Genomic DNA, 22239 nt, shown 5'->3' on the forward strand with positions numbered 1-22239 from the left:
AACTTTTTATGAAAATTTGAAAAAACTGTCACCATCACATATATTGTTTCAGGATTTAAACTTCCTGCATGACTGGCTTTCACTGCAGGGCTAGTGGGAGAGTAAGCTCTCCAATATATGAATTATGATGTTTTTATTCTGTAATAAAAAAAGGCTTCTTTCTTTTTTTGTCATTATTTCATAGCCACAAGCAATCTATAAAATACACATCCAACCTCAAGGTAAGAATTTCCATTGTTATTAAATGTGACAGTGCCTATATAATGAAAAGATGCACGTATTTAACCAGGTCTGGGAATGCAGTATTAACACATTTTGATGCTTTCATTTTTATTTGCTAGTTATGAGCAGAGATATTAATAATGTACCTTCAACCTGCCATCTGCTTTACTACCAAACATGACTAATTAGAAAGGATTAAAGAGGAATGTAAAAACCTCTTGAAGATATGTGTGTAAGAGGAGGGGGTTCTGTATTTTTAAGTGCTTTTCCAATTTTGCTAATTCACCTGAAGTGTTCATATTATTTGTCAATTTCAGATCTTTTTTGTTCTCTTTGCAGGAATTATGACAATGCCGAATTTATTTTTTAATTGTGAAGCCTTTCTTCAAAATGCAGGTAAACCAAAAGTAAGTTTATCATAAACTAGTCAGCCAGTCAGTGTAATACAGGTTCTGTAAATCAGGTGTCTTCCATAACAGCACCATACCTTATCAGTGTCACCATATTGCCTCAATATGCCCCAGTAGACTAATGGAAAACATAGCTGAATACTTTTCAGTTGGTATTAGCGTATGATTTTCAGGGGGCTCCATGGGGAGGCATGGAGGTTCTTTTGGACTGAAAAGTTTCCTTTTAACCACAGCAATCTACCAGCATTGGCTTCAAGTGTATGTCTGGGCAAAATAAAAATAAACATTCTTTTTCTGTACATTTCTGCAATACATGCACTTCTCATTATGTTTTATTGCTGAAAAAGCAATAGTTAATTGCAGAAAACTAACTGTTGCTCCCACTAGGAATCCAGTGATCTCTTTATTTCCTGTTGCCCTGACAATACTACCTCTGCTGACTAGGAACCCCAAGCAGTGTTGTCAGCGCTGCCTCAGTTCCTTCTTGCTGGACTACAGAACCCACCCCTCCTCTTTCTCTCCCTGCAACACAACATTGCTCTCTCTCAAAGCCTGTCCACACAGTATGTGTAGCAAAGTGGATCTTGGGCAATAGTAATTTGCAGAAAACTACCTGTTGGTCCTGCCAGGAATCCAGAGATCTTATTATTTTATGTTGCCCTGACAATGCTACCTCTGCTGACTAGGAACCCCAAGCAGTGCTGTCAGCGCTGCCTCAGTTCCTTCTTGCTGGATTACAGAACCCACCGCCTCCTCTTTCTCTCCCAGCAAAACAACATTGCTGTCTCTAAAAAGCCTGTCCACACAGTATGTGTAGCAAAGTGGATCTTGGGCAATAGTAATTTGCAAAAAACTACCTGTTGGTCCTGCCAGGAATCCAGTGATCTCCTTATTTTCTGTTGCCTGACAATGCTACCTCTGCTGACTAGGAACCCCAAGCAGCATTGTCAGCACTGCCAAATTAAGTGTGAGCCAGCCTAGGGTGACAACACTGTATAAATACAATAGGAAGAATGACCGTCATACCCCTAGGACAGAAAGTGTGCTAATTACAAAATCACCAGGGTAAAATAAAAGAAAAAAGCCTAAAAAAAATAAAAATAAAACCGATGCATCCACTGAATCTATGGACTGATAAGTAACATATTACTTTTTGTGCTTAGGCACACTTTAACACTTAATCACAAAACAAAAAAGGAAGAGAATCAGGAAGTGCTCAGATCAGAAGCTTTGAACAAACAGTGCTACTGTACTGTTGGCTTTGTTGTTTGTTTAACCTCCCTAGCAGTCTGATTATGTCCATATTTCTGTGCTCAAAGCGGTACATTTTTTTGCATGGAAATATGTATTTTTTTTATTGTAGGCCTGTAATTTTTAGGAATAACTCACTGAAATCTGTCCGAACAAGAGTCTAGTAAACATCCTGGGTAGGATAAAACCTGAAACACAAAATCATAAATTATAATTTAATAAATAATCATAAAAAATAATAATATATTAATAAATTTCATTCAATAATATAATCAAACCAAAAACACTGAAATTTGAAATATAGCACCAAGTTCGCACATCACTGAGCAAAGTCGCAAAATCGTTTTCAGTATCTGATGACGAATTTCCCCACAAATCATTATCACTCAATTCTGCAAGTGGTTCTGATTTACTATCGCTGTTCTCTAGCTGGTCTAAAACCGCTTTTGACCTAAAGGGACGCTTTTGGATGCCATGGACGTTTCTCAGTTTGCCAGGCAGAAAGAACAGTAAAAATGCAGGCAGGGCACAGGACAAAGCATTAGGGACAAAATGTATGTGAAATAGTTTGATACAGTAATGTTTTACTATGTGATTTTAGTGAATGTCACTTTTTGTCATTTTCAAATTTCCCGCCGTTCCGTCCCCCGTACGTCCTGACGCTCGCAGGGGACGGAACCCAGAAGACAGATGCCGGCGTCCTCCGGATTACATTGCTGGGGACACTGCAGGAGGGACATCGCGGGAGCGCAGGACAAGGTAAGTGATCGATGGATCCCGGAGCAGCGCCGCATGGTATTCCCGAGTGTAGCTCGGGGTTACCGCTTGTGGTACTGAAACTTTACCCCGAGCTACACTCGGTAATACCGCCAGGGAGGCTACAGCGCCTTTCTCAACCTTTTCCACCCTTGATACAACATTCTAATCTCAGGGCACATGTGCTAAACGTTACTATATCTACAACTCATTTTTCAGATATTTATTTGTAAAACATTTTGAAAACCATTTATCATTTTCTTTCTAGCTCACAATTATGTGCCACTTTGTGTTGGTCTACCACATAAAATCCCAATAGAATACATTTACGGCTGTAACATGACAAAATGTGGAAAATTTTAAGGGGTAGGAATACTTTTTCAAGGCACTGTATCTTAATAAGATTTGGGAGGAGAGGGGAGATTCTGTTGTTTTAAGAGGGAAACTGATTAAATTGATGTGACGTTCTGTGCAGCACAGACAGAGTGCACAGTAACCTAAATGCTCCCTGGATTTATTGCAGCATCAACAAGTATTTTCTTTGCACTTATCAAAATGGAGATACAACAAAACTTTTTAAATTGTATATATCAACATCCAAAATTAAACAAAGGAGAGGTGTTCCTTGTTAGGATTTACAGGGTGCAGGGACCTAAAACTTCAGGCTTACAGTCCTACTGCACTCCTAGCAAAATTTACAGAGGTACATATCAAGGAAAGGACAGCACAGAGGTAAGTTTAATTAGCCCTTTACACTTACCTCCTGCTGTGCTTCCTTAGATATTTTTTCTTGAGATTTCTTTTAAAAAATTATTTTACTAGAATTGTATTAGCATAAGTTGATTCCCATAAAGCAGTACTACTAAAGGATCATGTCACCCTGGTGATCCTGTCCGTGGCAGGATGGCTGTGTAGGATACAGCATGAAGTGAAAACACTCACCTACCTGCATGTGTCACTTCCTTGCTGGCTGGAGGAGCAAGGGGGTGCTCATTTGCTGGTGACTCAGGCTTTGCAGCCTTTTTGGCAATAAGGGAGAGATGCCTTGCTGCCGAAGCCAGCAAGGGTGTGACACAAAGCAGGTATGTGTTTTCCTTGTATTTCCTAATGATCCTGTTGTGGAATTCTGGGATAAAGTCCTTTACAGACGTCCCGAAGTTCAGCTGGCTCAGCAGGAACCTGACGAATTTCGGTCCATATGTACCGCTGTCTGTTCAACAGAAGCCAGTCTAATGAATCAATGGCTACAAGCACTGATCTGTGTATTCTGGTTGGCCGAAGAAAAACTGTACATGTATACCCATCATAAGACAGACTCACTAACTCCTAAATTTTCAGCTGTATGTAAAGTGATGACTGATGCATTACCTACATATTAAATGTCTTTCTATGCTGCCAATTCTGTTTCAAAGCACACCCTGAGCTAAGCAAGCCATAGACGAGTCAAAAACCAAACGAAAATTCTTGTTGATCGTTTGTTTTTCGCATCATTAGTGTGCCAGCTGCAACGCGCGTTTTTTGTGCCGCAATCAAAAGTGCATGATTCAGAGAAACAGAAAAACAAAACAAATGATGGCACAATCGTATGTGCTATTTTTGCTTTTTTTAATCTACAGAACGTTTTGTTTTTGACTCATCTATGGCCGGCCAAAGGGACTAGCACATCAGAACCATAGGAGCCAACAGCAAAAAAATGTTTGCACATGGTGTTTAATTGCATGACACAGAATGTAGATTTAACAGAATATAGCCATCATAGTTGGATTTGAAAAATGTAAATAGATGCTGGTAAATGTACTGCATTACATACAAGTGCTGGTGTATTATATTATAATATAATAATGTTTAGCCTCTTTTGGAAAGGGGGTAGATAGGATGCCTTTAATGATTGTGTGTAACAGTAACTTTTTTACTCTGGTATATGTTTAGGTTGTTAGGATGGGTTAGTCTCTGCATCGCCTGGGGTTACAGGTGTTACAGGTTACATTACTGTTAGAGGTGTTGCTTCACATTAATAAAGCTTTACAAATGCTTTGCAACACCTATTCTTTACCTAAAAATAAGAAAAGAAAAGGTCTAGTACACATTTATCAATCGCATTGTGTCTGTGCCACTTCCAGTTAGATTCAAATGTGTCTTGTAAAGTTCAGAAGTGCTTACCAAACCCCTCAATTCAAATCAATAGAAGTACACTGCAACCACAGTCTAAATACTCCTAAGGCATGCCCTTATGGAGTGCTATGATGGATGGAGTGCCACGATAAGGTTCTTACCTTGCCCCCCCTCCCCCCCCCACTTTCCAATAACTCAAAAGGGCATCTAAATTGTGTCTGAAATGCAAACTAATGCTATAGATGTTGCAGAGGTGTTTTACAATACTTTACTGTCAGTTCTCATGTGAACTTAATCCTTTGGACAATTTTATTTATTTTTTCTCTTGGGCCAGCACTGTCTTGTCTTATCCTGTGTCAGCACTGCTGAAATTTAATGTAGCTGAATATGTATATGGAAGACCAAAGCTCCATCTGCTGGCTGGATAAAAGACTGCATAATATTATTATGAATCGAACCACTGGAAATTCACTCTAAAACTGCTATAAGGATATACAGTATACCTAAAGCAGAACTCTACTCACCTTCTATGTAGTGATGCAGAGTCCTGGAGCTCCCTGCCAGCCACTGACATCTTTAGCTGAAATGCTTCTGGGTATCAATCTCTGGCCGTTTTCATTGGCTGGACTAAGATGTCATCACTCTCTTACATGCTCGGGAGTTCGTTCATCTTGGCATTGCCGAAACTCGGTGCACAACTTTAAAGTGTTACTAAACCCAGGGCCCTGCCTTCACTATATCTGGTCTCCCACAGTACACAGAACATGGAAGTGCAATTATTTTAGTAAATATAAACTGCTAAATACCTTTTCTCATCAGCAGTTACAGCAGTCTTGTGACTGTAAATTAATAGGTCCACACAGAAACAGTTCATAAAACAGAACGGATGACCAGTGTGAAAGTAGGTAGGTGGTCTTTTTCCTGTTCCGTGGGGGCCCCCTCAAGATACCAACGGTCACACCTGGACACAGCTACGAGATCTCGGAAAGTGAATGCACTCAAATCACCTCAGTTGCGATTGCAAACACTTCAGTTTTATTGGCATAACATCGGGGTTATTATACTGTAGTCTTTAGGCAAACACACCCTCAGACTTTCCAATCAAATACATGTACATTATTTTACCTTAACTCAACAATTATTTGTATGAGGTTTGCATTTTCACTCTTCTGCTTTATCTATCATACCATATCTGCTCTATCGCCCAGGCCATGGCTGTAATCTGACCCAACACCCAAGTTGTGGTTAAAACTTTTCAGAAGTGAGAGTAAACCTTATCTGCTTTTTTGTAAGGGTTTGCAAAAACACTCATTTCTACATGAAGCTGAGATAGACAGTTTTGTTAGTGTGCACACATCTCATATATGTATATTAAACTAGCATCTTGTATTAGTGTATACAAAATGGATTCAGTTATATTCCATTTAATCCTTTCAGTCCCCTCTTTTATCACATAGTGATAACACTTTTCATTGACTTACTCTCCCTATCATCTCAATCCCATGCATTTCCTCATATTGTTGAAGCAAAAACATTTCCTCCCTTTCCTTCTCATTAATTCTCATTTTGATACACATGATCATTCAGTTGTGATGAGGTACAATCCCTCACCCATCCTGAACTCCCAGAGGGTTTCTGAACCACTGGCCCCTTTCTATCATATGAATTCTCCAATAGAAACCAGAGTGGGACGATGATAATAGTCACTATTGATAAGATAATAATCAGGTTCATCCAGTCCTCACGGGGATCCAATAGGTTGGGTAGCAAAGTTCTTGGTGACGTCTTCTGTTGGTTGATCAGCTTGATTGTGTCTCTCATCTTGGGAAATCCTTTTGACTCTTGATGCATGGATCCAGGTGCCTGATCCTTCAGTAAGAACAGCTGTACGTGTAATGGCCACGATCACTGTAGGTTCTCCAAACCGGGGTCTCACCCTTGGATCCAGTCTTCGGATCACCACTTGATAACCTACCTCGAAGGGGTGGGTTGGTTGATCTGCGGATAAAAGAAAAAAACAGCAGCATCATTTTGTTCGCTATTCAACTTTTCACACAATGCTTTTACATATTCTGCCTGTATCACCTCTAAATCTCCTTTCTACCACAGAGGGGGTTGCTGTCTAGTCCAAGGGGTAGGGAATGGTCTGCCCATTAGTATCTCAAAGGGAGACAACTTACTCCGTTTATGAGGTGTCATCCTTATTTCAGCTAGTATAGCAGGTAACACAGCTGGCCAATTCTTCAGAGTCCCTCCCGTGGCTTTTCTTTCCACTACTCCAGAACTCTGAGGGTGATAAGGAATATGGAGCTTCCATTGAATACTCAAAGCCTTTGAGACTCCCTGAGTCACTGCTGCAGTAAAAGCTGGTCCCTGATCGCTTTCTATGAACAAAGGACAACCCCATCTAGGGATGATTTCCTTACACAAAACCTTGACCACTGTCTCTGCTGTTTCATTCCTACATGGGAAAGCTTCCGGCCAACCTGAAAATCTGTCTACTACCACCAACAACTTATCTCCTTCTTTTGATTTAGGGAGATGTGTAAAATCTATCTGTAGATGTGTGAATGGTGCCTCAGGGGGTGTTAAATGTTCATGTTTCCCATGCTGGCCATGCCCAGGGTTGTTTTGTAAACAAGTAAGGCACCTTCCCAATGTTTCCTCCACCAAATCATGGAGAAACCATACACAAAATCGTTTGCGCATTTCTTTCTCCACTAACTATTTTCCCTTATGACCTACACCATGAAAATTTTGAATGAATAATATAGCAGCTACCTGTGGAAGTCCTACAATCCCCTCTTTTGACATAAGACCATGTTTGTCTTGTGTCAAACCTCTGCTAGCCCAAAAATCAACTTCACTCTCAGAGGCTTGTGCCTGCAGTGTACCTAAAAGCTCATTTGACAGTAGGGATGGAGTGGACAACATTACCATAGATAGATCTGCTCGATTATGCAGTTGCCCTGCAGTTTTTGCAGCTGCATCTGCCATAGCATTGCCTTTTGTGACTGGGTCTTTGGCATTAGTATGTGCCCGCACTTTAATGACCGCTATCCTTCTTGGAAGTTGGAGTGCAGCAAGCAAATCCTGGATTAAAGAATGATGGGATATTGACTTGCCATCAGCCGTAGTAAAACCACGGCGTTGCCAAATATGGCCAAAATCATGTACAACCCCAAAGACATATTTAGAATCTGTGTATATGTTAACATCTCGATCTTGATAAAGAGTGCAAGCTCGTGTTAGGGCCACTAATTCAGCTGCTTGTGCACTGGGGTAGGGGATGGAACCTGTTTCAATAATAAGAGGTGGTTCTACTACTGCATAGCCTATGATGTATGTAGCATCACTAGGGCGTGTACAAGATCCATCGACAAACACATCAGGGGCTCCAGGAATCGGAGTCTCCAACATATCTAGTCGCGGAGAAGTGTCAGCTTGGATAACATCCAGGCAATTGTGTTCCTCCTGCAATTCTGGTGACCTTGTGTTGTGAAGATTAAGCAGGGAGGACAATAAAAGAGATGGTCCTGATGTAGATGGGCTGTATTTAACTGTGAGATTATTGGTGGATGTCAAAATTACTTCACATCCCGCCAGGCGTTGTGCTGACATGTGTTGAGTGTTAATGTTTTTCAGTACATGTAGGACATGATGAGATGTGTGTAATATCAATGGGTTCTCCAAAACTATGATAGATGCCATTTCCACAGCCAAGGCACACACAGACAAAGCTTGGAGACACCCCGGCATGCCCTGGACCGGGATGGGCATTGTTTTTGATAAATATGCTACCGGCCTCATGGCACCTCCGTGCTCTTGAGCTAGTACTGCAGCCATGGTTTTACATGCAGATTGACAATACAAATGAAAAGATTTAGTATAATCCGGTAACCCTAATGCGGGAGACGAGACCAGTGCTGTCTTCAAATATTCAAATGCCTGCACCAATGGCAGCGTCCATTCAATACGGTCTGGTTGATCTTTCAGTGTCACTTGGCGTAATACATTGTCATAATAAGAACAGTCAGGAATCCACTGTCTACAATAGTTTACCATACCTAGGAAGGATTGCATCTGAACCTTAGTTTCTGGTTTTGGTTGTTGACATATTGCTGCCACTCTCCTTGGGCTCAGCCCCCTCTGGCCCTCAGACAATACAAATCCTAGGTACTCAACTTGTGGTGCCACAAACTGCATCTTTTTGCGAGAGACTTTCTGTCCCTGATCAGCCAGAAACCGTAATAATGATAATGAATCAGCCTGACACGCCTTCTCGCTCACAGAACTAATCAGTAAATCATCCACGTATTGGATAAGTACTGAACCATGGGTGGGTACCCAGTCATTGAGCATGGATCTACTGGCCATGGTATATGCTACCAGCGAGTCTACATAGCCCTGAGAGAGATGGGTCCAGGTTAGCCTCTCCCCTTGAAAACAAAAAGTAAACAATACCTGTGTCTCCGGGTCAACTGGGACACTAAAAAATGCATTAGACAGATCAATTACTGTAAAATGTGTGGCGTTGGCAGGTATAGCATTTACCAAAGCTGTTATATCTGGGACTACAGCGGCAATGCAGGAGCACATGAAATTTATGATACCAGACCTGTCCATCTTTTGCTTGTACCAGGACGGGAGGTGTAATGCAAGTAGGGATTTCCTTGGATTAGGGCATCCCTGTACTATAGCATCCAGCTCCTTGGGATCTATTGCCTTTAAAATCAGCTGCTCCCCAATCATCATGAATGGAAAGGCTGAATTCATCATATCTAGCTCAGCTGTCTCATCTTTAACTTCCCCCTTGTTACTTTCTGCTGACCTAAGAATTCTATCACTCTTTTCTACCTTCTTTGTCTTCCTCTTTACTTTCCCTTTACCCCTCTCAGTATCCCTTTGACTAACACTCCCAGTTTCCCCATCTGAGCTAGATTCTTCTGACTCCCCTGTATATATCTGGGAAGCAGCAATAAGAACCTCTTCATCTTCATCTACTTGTTTTACCTGTGGGAGTGCTGGGTATAATGTGGCTGCATGTGGAGCTGTAGGGGCAGGACGTCTCACTGTGTTTGTATGGCGGTGGTGGTGTGAAATCATTTGCTACAATTAGAGTCTTATAGCCTGGTGCATACTTCAACCAATTCTTACCCCCTTCATACATATAATTCTTGTCCCAATCTGGATTTCCAGTCCCCCAGATACCTACCTGAGGCTGTTCATGCAAACACATTCCTCTAATCATATCTATACACATAGTGTCATTTCCCCCTTCACAAGGAAAACTAGCTCCACCCAGTCTTTTTGACCATCCCACTAAATTATCCACCCAGGGATTAACATAATAAATATCATAAGGGGATACCCTTGCTACATATTCTTTACAAGTTTCATTTAAGGTAGATGTGTTCTTTCCCCTCAGCTTTCTAGTTTTTCTAAACAACTTAATCAACTTTTGTGGCGGCACATGACGAGGTCCTTCCTCCTTACCTGAGGAATTACCCATAGCAGTAAATTAGTAAACTAACAAACAAGACAAAAAAAACAACAATAACACACTTTTTACAAATAATACAAAGTGCTGTGCCAGGTGTGTCCTGGTATTATTCCCCGAGCCGAGAATCCCTTAGTCTCGCTCCTAAAACTCCAACCACCAAATTTCCCTGAAGTTCAGAATAATTACCTCGGTAAAGAAAGCATTAAAAAATAAAACTCTCACTTACCTTGGCAATTATCCCACTTTCTGACACCACTGAAAGTAGGTAGGTGGTCTTTTTCCTGTTCCGTGGGGGCCCCCTCAAGATACCAACGGTCACACCTGGACACAGCTACGAGATCTCGGAAAGTGAATGCACTCAAATCACCTCAGTTGCGATTGCAAACACTTCAGTTTTATTGGCATAACATCAGGCTTATTATACTGTAGTCTTTAGGCAAACACACCCTCAGACCATCCAATCAAATACATGTACATTATTTTACCTTAACTCAACAATTATTTGTATGAGGTTTGCATTTTCACTCTTCTGCTTTATCTATCATACCATATCTGCTCTATCGCCCAGGCCATGGCTGTAATCTGACCCAACACCCAAGTTGTGGTTAAAACTTTTCAGAAGTGAGAGTAAACCTTATCTGCTTTTTTGTAAGGGTTTGCAAAAACACTCATTTCTACATGAAGCTGAGATAGACAGTTTTGTTAGTGTGCACACATCTCATATATGTATATTAAACTAGCATCTTGTATTAGTGTATACAAAATGGATTCAGTTATATTCCATTTAATCCTTTCACAGTGTATATTTATATAATGTACCTTTCCCGCAGCAACTAGTCCAACAGTTCTTTTCCAGAGAGATGCATTTATTCAGATAAAGATATTTGCAACAGATGACAAAAATCCAGCTTAATACTTGTAAATATTACAATGAACAACAGCCCTCAGAGTCCCATTTAAGATACTTCATATCAAACATGGAGATCACCGTCCAGCATATGTCCAATCTATAATATGCACCTAGGTAGCTTCCATGCATGCAATAATCTAAGTTATGATCTATACCTTGCTTTCATATTAATGAAAGGAAGAAGCTCCTCTCCCAGCCAAAATAACTTCCCTTGAAATACAGTTTTACTTGAGGGGTTCCTGATTGGCTGACAAAACAGTTTTGATCTTACATGAAAAGACTTCACTTGTCATTACTATAGATAATAATTAATGTCACTATAGTGTTTACCAGGTAATCAAGTCATGCTTTCACCATATAATACCCCCTCCAGTCTAATTACCATCATTAAATACTTGTGGTATGGTCAAATCACATTCTTTATCATCCTTAAACATGTAAACAATGTACCCTTTGAAATGTCTAATTAGACATTTCCCCAAATATGAAGGTGACCTTGCGTAAAATTAACATAGCAAAGAGTTCTTTGTGAATGACCAGGATGTGTTTCAATATCTGCAATATATATAAATATATACATTATATATATAAAATTACAATATCCCTACAGTAACTTCAGCAAAGCACTGGTTAAATCTTGTTGGAGGAGTTTTCTTTCTGCTCTAGGAAGATGTGAATCCCCTGACCCTCTGTCTGGACAGTGCTGATTGGCCCTGTGCTGATCAGATGCACTCTCCCAAGAAAAAAAAAACTTTTCTAGCAATACCCACCAAACTGAGCATGTGACTACAGATTCATAGTTACATAGTTAGTCTGGCTGAAAAAAGGCAAAAGTCCATCCAGTTCAACCATTAAAAAAAAAATTTTATAATCCTACACCCACAGTTGATCCAGAGGAAGGCAAAAAAACCCCAGCAAAGCTTGATACAATTTGCTCCTGCAAGGGAAAAAATTCCTTCCTGATCCCCCCAGAGGCAATCGGATATTCCCTGGATCAACTTTACCTATAAATGTTAGTATCCAGTTATATTCTGTGTATCTAAGAAAGAATCCAGGCCTTTTTTAAAGCAATCCATAGAGCAGGCCAGAACCAACTCTTGAGGGAGTCTATTCCACATTTTCACAGCTCCTACTGTGAAGAAACCTTTCCATGTTTGGAGATTACATTTCTTTTCCTCCAGACGTAAAGAGTGCCCCCTTGTCCTCTGTGATGGCCTCAGGGTGAATAACTCTACACCGAGTTCACTATATGAACCACTGATGTATTTATACATGTTGATCACATCCCCCTTAATCTTCTCTTCTCAAGAGAGAATAAATTCAGTTCCTCTAATCTTTCCTCATAGCTGAGCTCCTCCATGCCTCTTATCAGTTTGGTTGTCCTTCTCTCTACTTTCTCCAGTCCCCCAATGTTCTTTTTGTGAGTTGGTGCCCAAAACTGAACTGCATATTCCAGATGAGATCTTACTAATGATTTGTACAGGGGTAATATGATATCTCTCTCTCTGGAGTCTATACCTCTTTTAATACAAGAGAGGATTTTATTTGCTTTAGAAACCGCAGCTTGGCATTGCATGCCATTATTAAGCTTGTGATCTACCAGAACTTCCAGATCCTTCCCCACCATTGATTCCCCCAGTTGTACTCCCCCTTAGTATGTATGATGCATGCATATTCTTAGCCCCCAAGTGCATAACCTTACATTTATCAACATTAAACCTCATTTGCCACATAGTTGCCCAATTAAACAGTGCATTGAGGTCGGCTTGTAAATTGGAGACATCCTGTAAGGACGTTATTCCACTGCACAGCTTGGTGTCATCTGCAAAGACTGAAATGGTATTTTTAATCTCAGACCCTATATCGTTTATAAATATATTAAAAAGTAAGGGTCCCAACACTGAACCTTGGGGTACACCACTGACAACCCTAGATCATTCAGAGCATGAATCATTAACCACTACTCTCTCAATACGATCTTTTAGCCAGCTTTCTATCCATTTACATACTGATTTTTCCAAGCCTGTAGACTTTATCTTACACATTCAGTCTGTATCAGGTGGTCATTTCAACAAGAGGAGGGGCAGAGAAGACAGGATCAAACAGTCTTTCTACACAATGCAGAGGATTAACCCCTTAGGTTCCACAGTGAGCATAACAAGCATACTTTACTGCATATACAGGCTGATTTTACTGTTGTGGGTTTAGTAACACTTTAATGCAGAAGTATTTCTCTTCAGCATTAACAAATATTGCCTGTTCACAATTTTCTTTTTTAAATATATGCAACTTGCAAGTAATAATAGCTTTTTATAGGGTTGTCACGGAAAAGACCACTGTCTGTGATGCTTCCTATCTTTTTGGTAGATGCAGACATTTGCATATCTCACATGGAGGTCAAATCAGAATTATAGTTTGGTCATCTAGTGTAATGCATAAATGTGATTTGCACATTTATTGTATATCTGAACATTCATTGCCATTGGACACTTCCTCAACACATACAGTTATGCTCAAACGTTTTCATACGCTTAGAGAATTGGTAATATACAATACGATTTTTAAAGAAAACATATCTGAGCAGGTAAAATACATTTCTTTCCTTTCTTATGGGATTCATATTCAACTGTAGGTAATAACAGAATAGCACAATCATAAAACAAAACATGGCAACAAGTAAGCAAATGAAATTACCCCTGTTCAAAAATTTGCATCCCCTTAGTTCATAATACTGTGTATTGCCCCCTTTAGCATCAATGATGGTGTGCAGTCTTTTGTAATAGTTGTCTATGAGGCCCAGAATTCTTGCAGGTTGTAGAGCCACCATCATGCTTCACAGTGGGGATGGTATTCTTGTCGCTATAGGCCATGTTGACCCCTCTCCAAACATAGCGCTTATGATTGTGGCCCTAAAGCACTATTTTGATCTCATCACTCCAGATTACAGTATCAAGGTGTTGTTGGGCATATTTTAAGTGGGAGATTTTGTGGCATTGGCACAGTAAAAGCTTCTTTTTGGCAACTCAACCATGCAGCTCATTTTTTTCAAGTATTGTCATTTTATGCTCCTCAAAACAACCACACTGTCTTTTTTCCAGAGCAGCCTGTATTTCTCCTGAGGTTACTTGTGGGTTTTTCTTTGTATCTCAAACAATTCTTCTGGAAGTTGTGGCTGCAATCTTTGTTGGTCTACCTGACCAAGAGATCCCAGAATCTTCCACTTAATAAGCGATTGAACAGTACTGACTGGCATATTCAAGGCATTGGCTATCTTTTTAGATCCTTTTCCATATTTATAAAGTTATAATACTTTGTTACACAGGTCTTTTGACAGTTCTTTTCTGCTCCCCATGCCTCAGTATCTAGCCAGCTTAGTGCATCCAAGTGAGAACTAACTGTGTCTGTACTAAGGCCAAACATTCCAGGACATGTACACTTGTGATCAGGGCCATTTGGGTGATTTCTGTTATTATGATTGAAAAAGGATCCAAAAAACATGTTATAATACATGGCTTAATATGTTCACTATCCTTTAAAAGACATTTTTGGCATGATCAGTCTTATTTTCAATATCAGTGGCAAAATTTCATGCTTTCTGCCAGGGCATTCAAACTTTTCAGCACAACTGTATGTACCTGTACCTATTTAAAGTTTTTTAAACATAAAATGTATTATGTGTAAATATCCATTTTCATATAACTACATACAAGCACTGCCACACTTGCCGAGGTCTTGTTATGTGGCATCCACATTTGATTCTGCTCAGAAGTCTTGTGAGAGAACTATGGAAATAGAGAACCATGCCACAGCTTCTTCCATGCCCTGGGTTAAGGCTGCTGATATCACATGTCACATGGCCAATATGTTTTGTAACTTCTTCCCTGGTCGGCTGAGTCTGTGCTGCCTTAACCTTTTAGAATCCACTGAAGTGATTAGCAGCATTTTGTTCTCCACTTTTCAATTACTTTGCAAACCTAACTGTGAAATGGAAATTATACACTTGAAATACAATTACATTTTTTTTTTGTGCAGGGTTTGTATATTGTGCTGGCAATGTTTTTGCATTTAGGCATGCTTTATCAAGTGCCTTGGTTCGCCCAAGCAGTTGCTACTTACATGAAAGAGTGGGTGTAGCAACAGCAGTAGAATAATGATGGGGTTAGTAAAGGTCTGAAATTTCCGGAAACCCTACTGTTCTGCTGGTTGAAAAATTTGTCAAGCAAAATAGAGGTGAAGACTATTGCTAATTCCCATCCGGTACTTGGATTTTAATTTTATCTACAGAAGGGCTGTGCTACATTTCAGACAGTGAAAGAACTGAACTGCTAACTATCAGGAATGAAGTTGTTAAAGGATGACTGCATAAATTTTCCCGTAATCTGCCTGACTAGCATTCCTGCTGTGTCTAACAAATGACCTGCTGCCACAGAGCAGGTTCATCACATTTTTAAGTACATGTCATTATTCAGTACGTGTGTCCCAGTTTTAAACAGAGCAGTGCTAGGTTATAACATCCATCATAAATCACCGTACATGACACTACCGATTTATTCTTGGATTGAAATGATCATTCCCTATGAGAACATGATTCTACCTGGCTGATTTGGATTTAACTATTTATGTACTTGGGTGTATTCAAATGAGAGATTTCCCTAGAATCTGCTCTCAGCTGCCACCACTATTACTGTTGACAGTTTTAGGGCCCATTCACAGCAGGATGCAATGTGGGAAACCCACGTTCCATGCGCATTTCCCACACCGCGTGCAAAACACAATACACTTGCTATCTGCAGTGGGTGTCAATGCAATGCTAACAACACTCCAAACGAACGACGCAAACACAGTTCGTTTGTCTGCAATGGACCATGCAATCCGGTTGCAGTGTGTTTTTTACACTAGTGCATTCACTCCTTTTGGTGCGGTGCAGTGCAGTGCGATTTCAGCCTATTCAAATGAATGAGCTGAAAACGCACTGCACACAAATCACACAGTGCACAGGAACATGAGCCTGTTCCTATGCGATTCCTGGTGCAAACTGGTTCTTATGATGTGTGTGTATAGATCAGCACACACTTTATATACAATTTGCAATTGTCTTTTCCTTGAAATCAATGCAGTTAATTGCTAGTGTTGCAGATAATTGGCAGCAAATATTAGAAGTTAAACCGTCACTGATCTAAGTACAATTTGTATCAAGTCATTTTGTTTTATACAATTTTTGTTTTATATAATAATAGTGTCATGCTACTGAGATTCTTACATCCACATTTTGAAATCTTATCTTTAGTCTGTTGCAGTTCCTTTTGTTATAGGGTATGTTTTAAACTAACCACACTGTGAATTTGGCGTGTTTCTCATGAATGGCTTGAAAAGGGTGTCCCTGTTGCCATCTTCATGCAAGACATCCTTCAGTTAAAATAACAAATATATAAATATCCCTAAGCTGCTATACACTATTCACTGAATAAAATATAGATGAGAGCTGCGATCACTTCCTGTGTTTTACAGGATAATTAACCCCTTCACGCCTAAGGGTAAAACAAATCTAAATGCCTAAGCACAATTCTGCAACGTTGACGTGTTAGTAAAACCGTACATATCGTCACAACTACTTTGTACATCCAGGTGGATTATACCTTGTTTTTTTCAGGACAAATTGGGCTTTCATTTGGTGGTAAATGGTCATGGATAGCTCCTAATTTTTTTTTATTATTAAAGGAAAACTGGGCCAAAATAGTAAAAAAAATCATTTTTTTTAAATTTAACTGTGTGTTTCTTGTTACGACCATAACCTACCACCAAAGAACAACCCAAAATACATTCTCCAGTTCTTGACGATCGCAGCGATACCATATATGTGTATGTTATTTGTTGTTTGTACCCGTAGTACAGTCCAGAAACAACAGTGCGCATTTTGTTTTTGTCTTTTTTTTTTATATAAAACACACTGTCACTGACATTGACATTAACACTAACTGACACTGATACCAATTTTTTTTTTTTAAATCCTGACCTTTGCCCTTGACCCTGACCTTTGACCCTGACCTTGACCCAAACACTAACCCTGGTACTGAACTAGATCAAACCTTGATCTAGGTATTTTTCTTTATTTTTTCTTTTATTTTTTAATATTTATTTATCTTTTTTTTTTTTTTTTACAAACTTTTTTTTTATCTCTCTATGTCAGGAGTTCGAGAGATACAATGTATCTCTCTTCTCCATTCATAGAGAGAGAGAAAACAAGGGGGCCGGGCTGCACAGTGATTGATCACTGTGATAGCCAATCAGAGGCTATCACAGCGATCACGTGACCCGGAATCGGGAGTCCCGGGTCCCGATCGTTAGAACGGGACCCGGGGCTCTCAGTGACACCGCGGTCTTGGTGCTGGGAGCGCGCCGAGCGGCGCGCTCCCAGCACAAAGACAGGTACGCAAATATGCGGCCCCACGGAAAAAAGCCCAGGTCCGTGAGGCCGCATATTTGTGTTACGTCGGCGTCAAGGGGTTAAAATTATAAATAAAATGAGTGCAGCTCTCCCTAAAACTTATCACCATATATTACAATCCAAAAAAAAAACACACCCTTATTATTCTCTGTGAAAATGCACAGAATTTTTCCCACACCCCTGATCAAAATCTAGTTGAGAAGCAAAACAAACAAATAAAAAAAAAAATGTAATCAAACAAAAAATAATAAAATATTATGTGTTCTTTGTAATAATATCAGTTAAGATTGACTATGCCACTTTTAAACCGTGCAAACAGATTGTGAAATATCAGTACCGTCCAGTATAAGTGCAGACAGATCAAAAGGAACTGCGCATAACATCTCTTGAAAAGTGCAAACACGCTCCATTCTCTTTTGTGTTCAGCAGTTAAAATCTTCTTGAGAAAGTGCCCCTCAGTCTGTACACCAAATGCTTATGATTACGCTGTCACTTTCTCAGAGGGATGCCTGAATTATAGGAGGTAAAAAAAATAGCATCCAGAATAATTGGAGCACTTCTCTCCTCTTCCCACAAACAAACAGCAAGAATGACTTATGCAGAGAAAGTTAGATATACCATAGTGCTCTCCATATTGATATTAAAAAAAAAAACATGGCACAGAAACACTGACATGTACAGTGACAGAAAACAGCTTTCCATAATGTCATACTTAACTCCCCTCCCCATGAAGAGCTTGTCAGCTTCTCAATAATATTCCAAAACAAAATGACTCATGCAGAGAAAGCAAGATATACCATAGTGCTCTCCATATTGATATTTAAAAAAAAAAAACACATGGCACAGAAACCCTGACATGTACAGTGACATCAAATAGCTTTCCATAGTGTTGTACGTCACTCCCCTCCCCAGGAACAGCTTCTCAGTGATATCTCTAAATGGAGTGACTCATGCAGAGAGTGTAAGATATATCATAGTGCTCCCCATATCAATATTTATTAAAAAACAGATGGCATAAAACCGCTCACATGTACAGTGACATGAAACCGCTTTCCATAATGTTTTGTCCCTGACTGACATTTACTATATATGTATATTGGGCCTATGAAACTCAGCTATACATGTAGCAATGGCCAGTGTAGTGACATCATTGACACTGCCATCTGACGTTTTGCTTTCTGATAGAACTTCCTCAGAGGTCTCAGATTTGTTTATTTTGATTCTCTGCTGGATTTTGATCAAGAGCATGGGGATGTTCTGCACGTGCATTTTTTCACAGCGAATAATAAGGGTGTGTTCTATTTTTTTTTTCCAAATTAGGTTATACGGTGATAAGTTTTAGGGAGTGCTGCACTGATTTTGTTTCTAATCCTTCAGTTGAAGGAGTTGGGAAGAATTTGCTCACTGAAAAGTGGCTGTATCAATTCAGATGCTGCTGTTGTTCAGGTATTTTGACAGTCTCTGAGACCAGTTGCCAAAATACAATGGCTACAGCAGGAGATTCCTCCATCCATTGACTGAAAAAAAAAAAATCTGACCAGTTTATGTTAAAAAAGAGTAAACCAAGCAATTAAGACTCGCTTTCTGGGATGCAGTAGGAGCTTTCATTGGTCAGATCTCAGCATCCTGTATTAGACAAAATGTTGTAGTGGGCTCAGACTCAGGCTAATTCAGGGTGTCAGATGCTCAGTGGACTTAAATTTAAAATGATATACACCCTTGGCCTCAGAAGCTGGTATTGCCCCCCATAACAGAAATGACTTCTGGAAGGCTTTTTAAGTAACTGCCCACCAGTCATCATATATTTGACCATTCCTCCATGAAAAATTTCTTTAGTTGCAAGATGTATGTGTTTCCTTGCAGAAACTGTCCATTTCACATGACTTCACTCTTTGCGGTCCATGTTATTACATTTACCAAATACAAGATATGTAAAAAATAAATCCCATTACACACAAAATGGTTACATATTCTGTGGTTGACTGTATCACACTACATGCTAAAAATGTTATGCTAAAACAATATTTATACTTTTTAGATAAGGTAGAGTAGGAAGAACCTAGGCTCTTCTGACCTTCTGAGTACCCCCCTAGCAAGCTGCTTTCTAGTGGGGGGAGGGCACTCCTATGGGTTTGATCTATTGACAAACACAGTGTGGCTCAGCCCAACCCTCCGCTCCCTCATTACTGGATTGATTGACAGCAGTAGGAGCCAATGGCTCTTGCTGCTCTCACTGAGTCTAATGGGGAAGGAGTGCGAGAGCAGTGGCACTACTTTTTACTTTTGGGCACAGCACTGGATCGAGATTGGCCTCAAGTAGGTATTTAGAAGAGGGGGAGCTGCCTTACCTGCCTACGTTAATGTAGAGAATAAAGAATGAGAAAGTAGAAACCTATAGCTTCTACAAATATTTTAAGCTGGTGTTGCAATCCAGAAGTCCCTGTGTCTGCACAAGGCTCTGTACCTCTACAGAATATACTGCAATTAAGCCTGGTCCAGAATCTCAGCTTGTGAGTGGACAGTGATGAAGCAGCAGCACACTAATCTGCAGACCAGCACTGAGGACACTTATGAGGACATCCTTGTGCTCTTCACCTGATCTTGGTGTTAGATCTATAGCACGGTGTAAAGTGGTAGAGCCCTGACTGGCTAACCTGTGGTTCCATCTGCCTTGTGTGCAGGAGATTACAGAAGGACAGATGCATGTTAGCTACACGTAAACATAATGCAGGTTTTCTATATTTCCTTTTTTTTTTTTTTTTAGAAAATATATCTCAGTAGGTATATTATATAGCTTTCTGGAGTTCAACATTGATAACCTTTCATAGAATTCCAGCTTTATTACCAAGTCCTTATAACATACTAGAGTACCGAGATAGTTGAACAACAATATTGTTGAGAGTCTCCTTGTGTTTAGCAGATCAATATTGCCTGTCATTTTCCTTACGCTCGCTCTTCATTCAGACCCACTACACAATTCTATGTAATCATTATGTCCTGTTTATATTTTACTTCATTTTCAAGCAATACAATTTGTTAGCTTCAGTCAAGTAGTCTTCTGCTCTTTGGGTTTGACGTTCTGTGGCCTCTTTTACCTCTTCATAAACAATGAAATGTTTGCTGATCAAAGTTCTTTATGCATGCCAAAGGAATTGATCTGCTTTTGCTTGCAGAAGTATGCAGGCGTTTTAATGTGTGTGATGGCTGAAGAACCATGAATGCTTCATTTGAGCGCTCTGTCAGAAAATAGATATAACAAGGCAGACTGGACTATTTACAAATGTTATTGAAGCTCAAGGAGGTAACATACTTGTCCGCTTTAATCTATTTTAATGGTTGTGTTCATTAAAGGGCAACTCCATATTAAGCAGCTAAATAAACATTTGCAATGCAAATGCAGTCTAAACAGCACCATTGTAGTGGATTTTAATGAGAGCGCTGTTATTTTTTTCTCTAACTATAAGCAGTCATTTTTGTTTTCTCATTTTCTGAATATGCTGCCTATATGCACAATAGCTGATCCTTTGTGCCAAAAAATTAGGAATAATTTGTGCCTACAGCATTACTCACTGTCCTGGAGACAGCCTTGTTCCATGACGGAGTGAAGGAATCTCTCCAACCTTAACATAGAGATTAAATCCCAAGTCCAGGAAATTTGAAATTATTCCTTGCAGTGGGTCTGCGCCCGCATTGCAAGGGTTAACTGCTTGTTTACCCTAGGGGAGAAGCAATTTAACGTAGGGTACAAAAGAATTTCCAAGGCATTAGATATACTATGGAACACAGTGAAGACAGTCATCATCAAGTGCAGAAAATATGGCACAACAGTGACATTACCAAGAACTGGACGTCCCTTCAAAATTGATGAAAAGACTAGAAGAAAACTGGTCTGGGAGGCTGCCAAGAGGCCTACAGCAACATTAACCACTTGCCTACAGGGCACTTATACCCCCTTCCTGCCCAGGCCAGTTTTTAGCTTTCAGCACTGTCACACTTTGACAATTGCGCAGTCATGCAACACTGTACCCATATGAGATTTTTATAATTTTTTTTGAGACAGATACAGTGTTTCCCTGAAAATAAGACACTGTCTTATATTTTTTTTTTTGGCTCACAGAAACACACTAGGTCTTATTTTCGGGGTAGGTCTTATTTTTTAAATGTCCAGGTGTGGACAGGGGGTGCAGAGGTGAGCTGCAGGCAGTTGTGGATGAGGGTTACTATAGAGAGGGCAGGCTGATGACAGTTGTGAGCTGCAGTCAGGTGTTGCAGAGGTGATTTGACAGGTGAGTTTCAGACAGGGTGCAAATATGAGCCACAGACATGGTGCAGGGGTGAGAGTAGCAGACGGGGGATGCAGAGGTGTGCTTTAGCCAGGGGGTGCAGAGCTGGGCTATGGCCTGGGGGTGCAGAGGTGGGTTGCAACTCAGCTCACCTCTGCACCCCCCCATCCGAAGCTCACCTGTGCACCTGTCTGCAACTCACTTGACTCAATTTACCTCTGCAACACCTGACTGCAGCTCACCTTTGCACATCCCCCCTCCCCCTCCACTGCCCTCATATGGTTAACTAGCTTTGCAAAACACATCTGTCAGCAGCTGGCCCCTCTCTATAGTAACTCACGTTTCGG

The 22239-nt window shown here is 40.2% G+C and overlaps 1 protein-coding gene across 3 annotated transcripts in view; it reads left to right on the forward strand.

Annotated features, from left to right (window-relative positions):
* The window catches only part of GLT1D1 (glycosyltransferase 1 domain containing 1), a 190066-nt gene that overhangs the window by 36150 nt on the left and 131677 nt on the right, over positions 1-22239 (forward strand). For all 3 annotated transcript variants that reach the window (XM_089653721.1, XM_089653722.1, XM_089653720.1), the window contains 2 exons: positions 185-221; positions 562-618. In XM_089653721.1, the coding sequence (XP_089509847.1) occupies positions 185-221; positions 562-618 (94 nt within the window). The remainder of the gene's footprint in view (positions 1-184; positions 222-561; positions 619-22239) is intronic.

This window comes from Staurois parvus, unplaced genomic scaffold, assembly GCF_062004578.1.
Source record: "Staurois parvus isolate SC_StPar_1 unplaced genomic scaffold, SC_StPar_1.0 ptg000719l, whole genome shotgun sequence".
NCBI classification, from domain to species: domain Eukaryota; kingdom Metazoa; phylum Chordata; class Amphibia; order Anura; family Ranidae; genus Staurois; species Staurois parvus.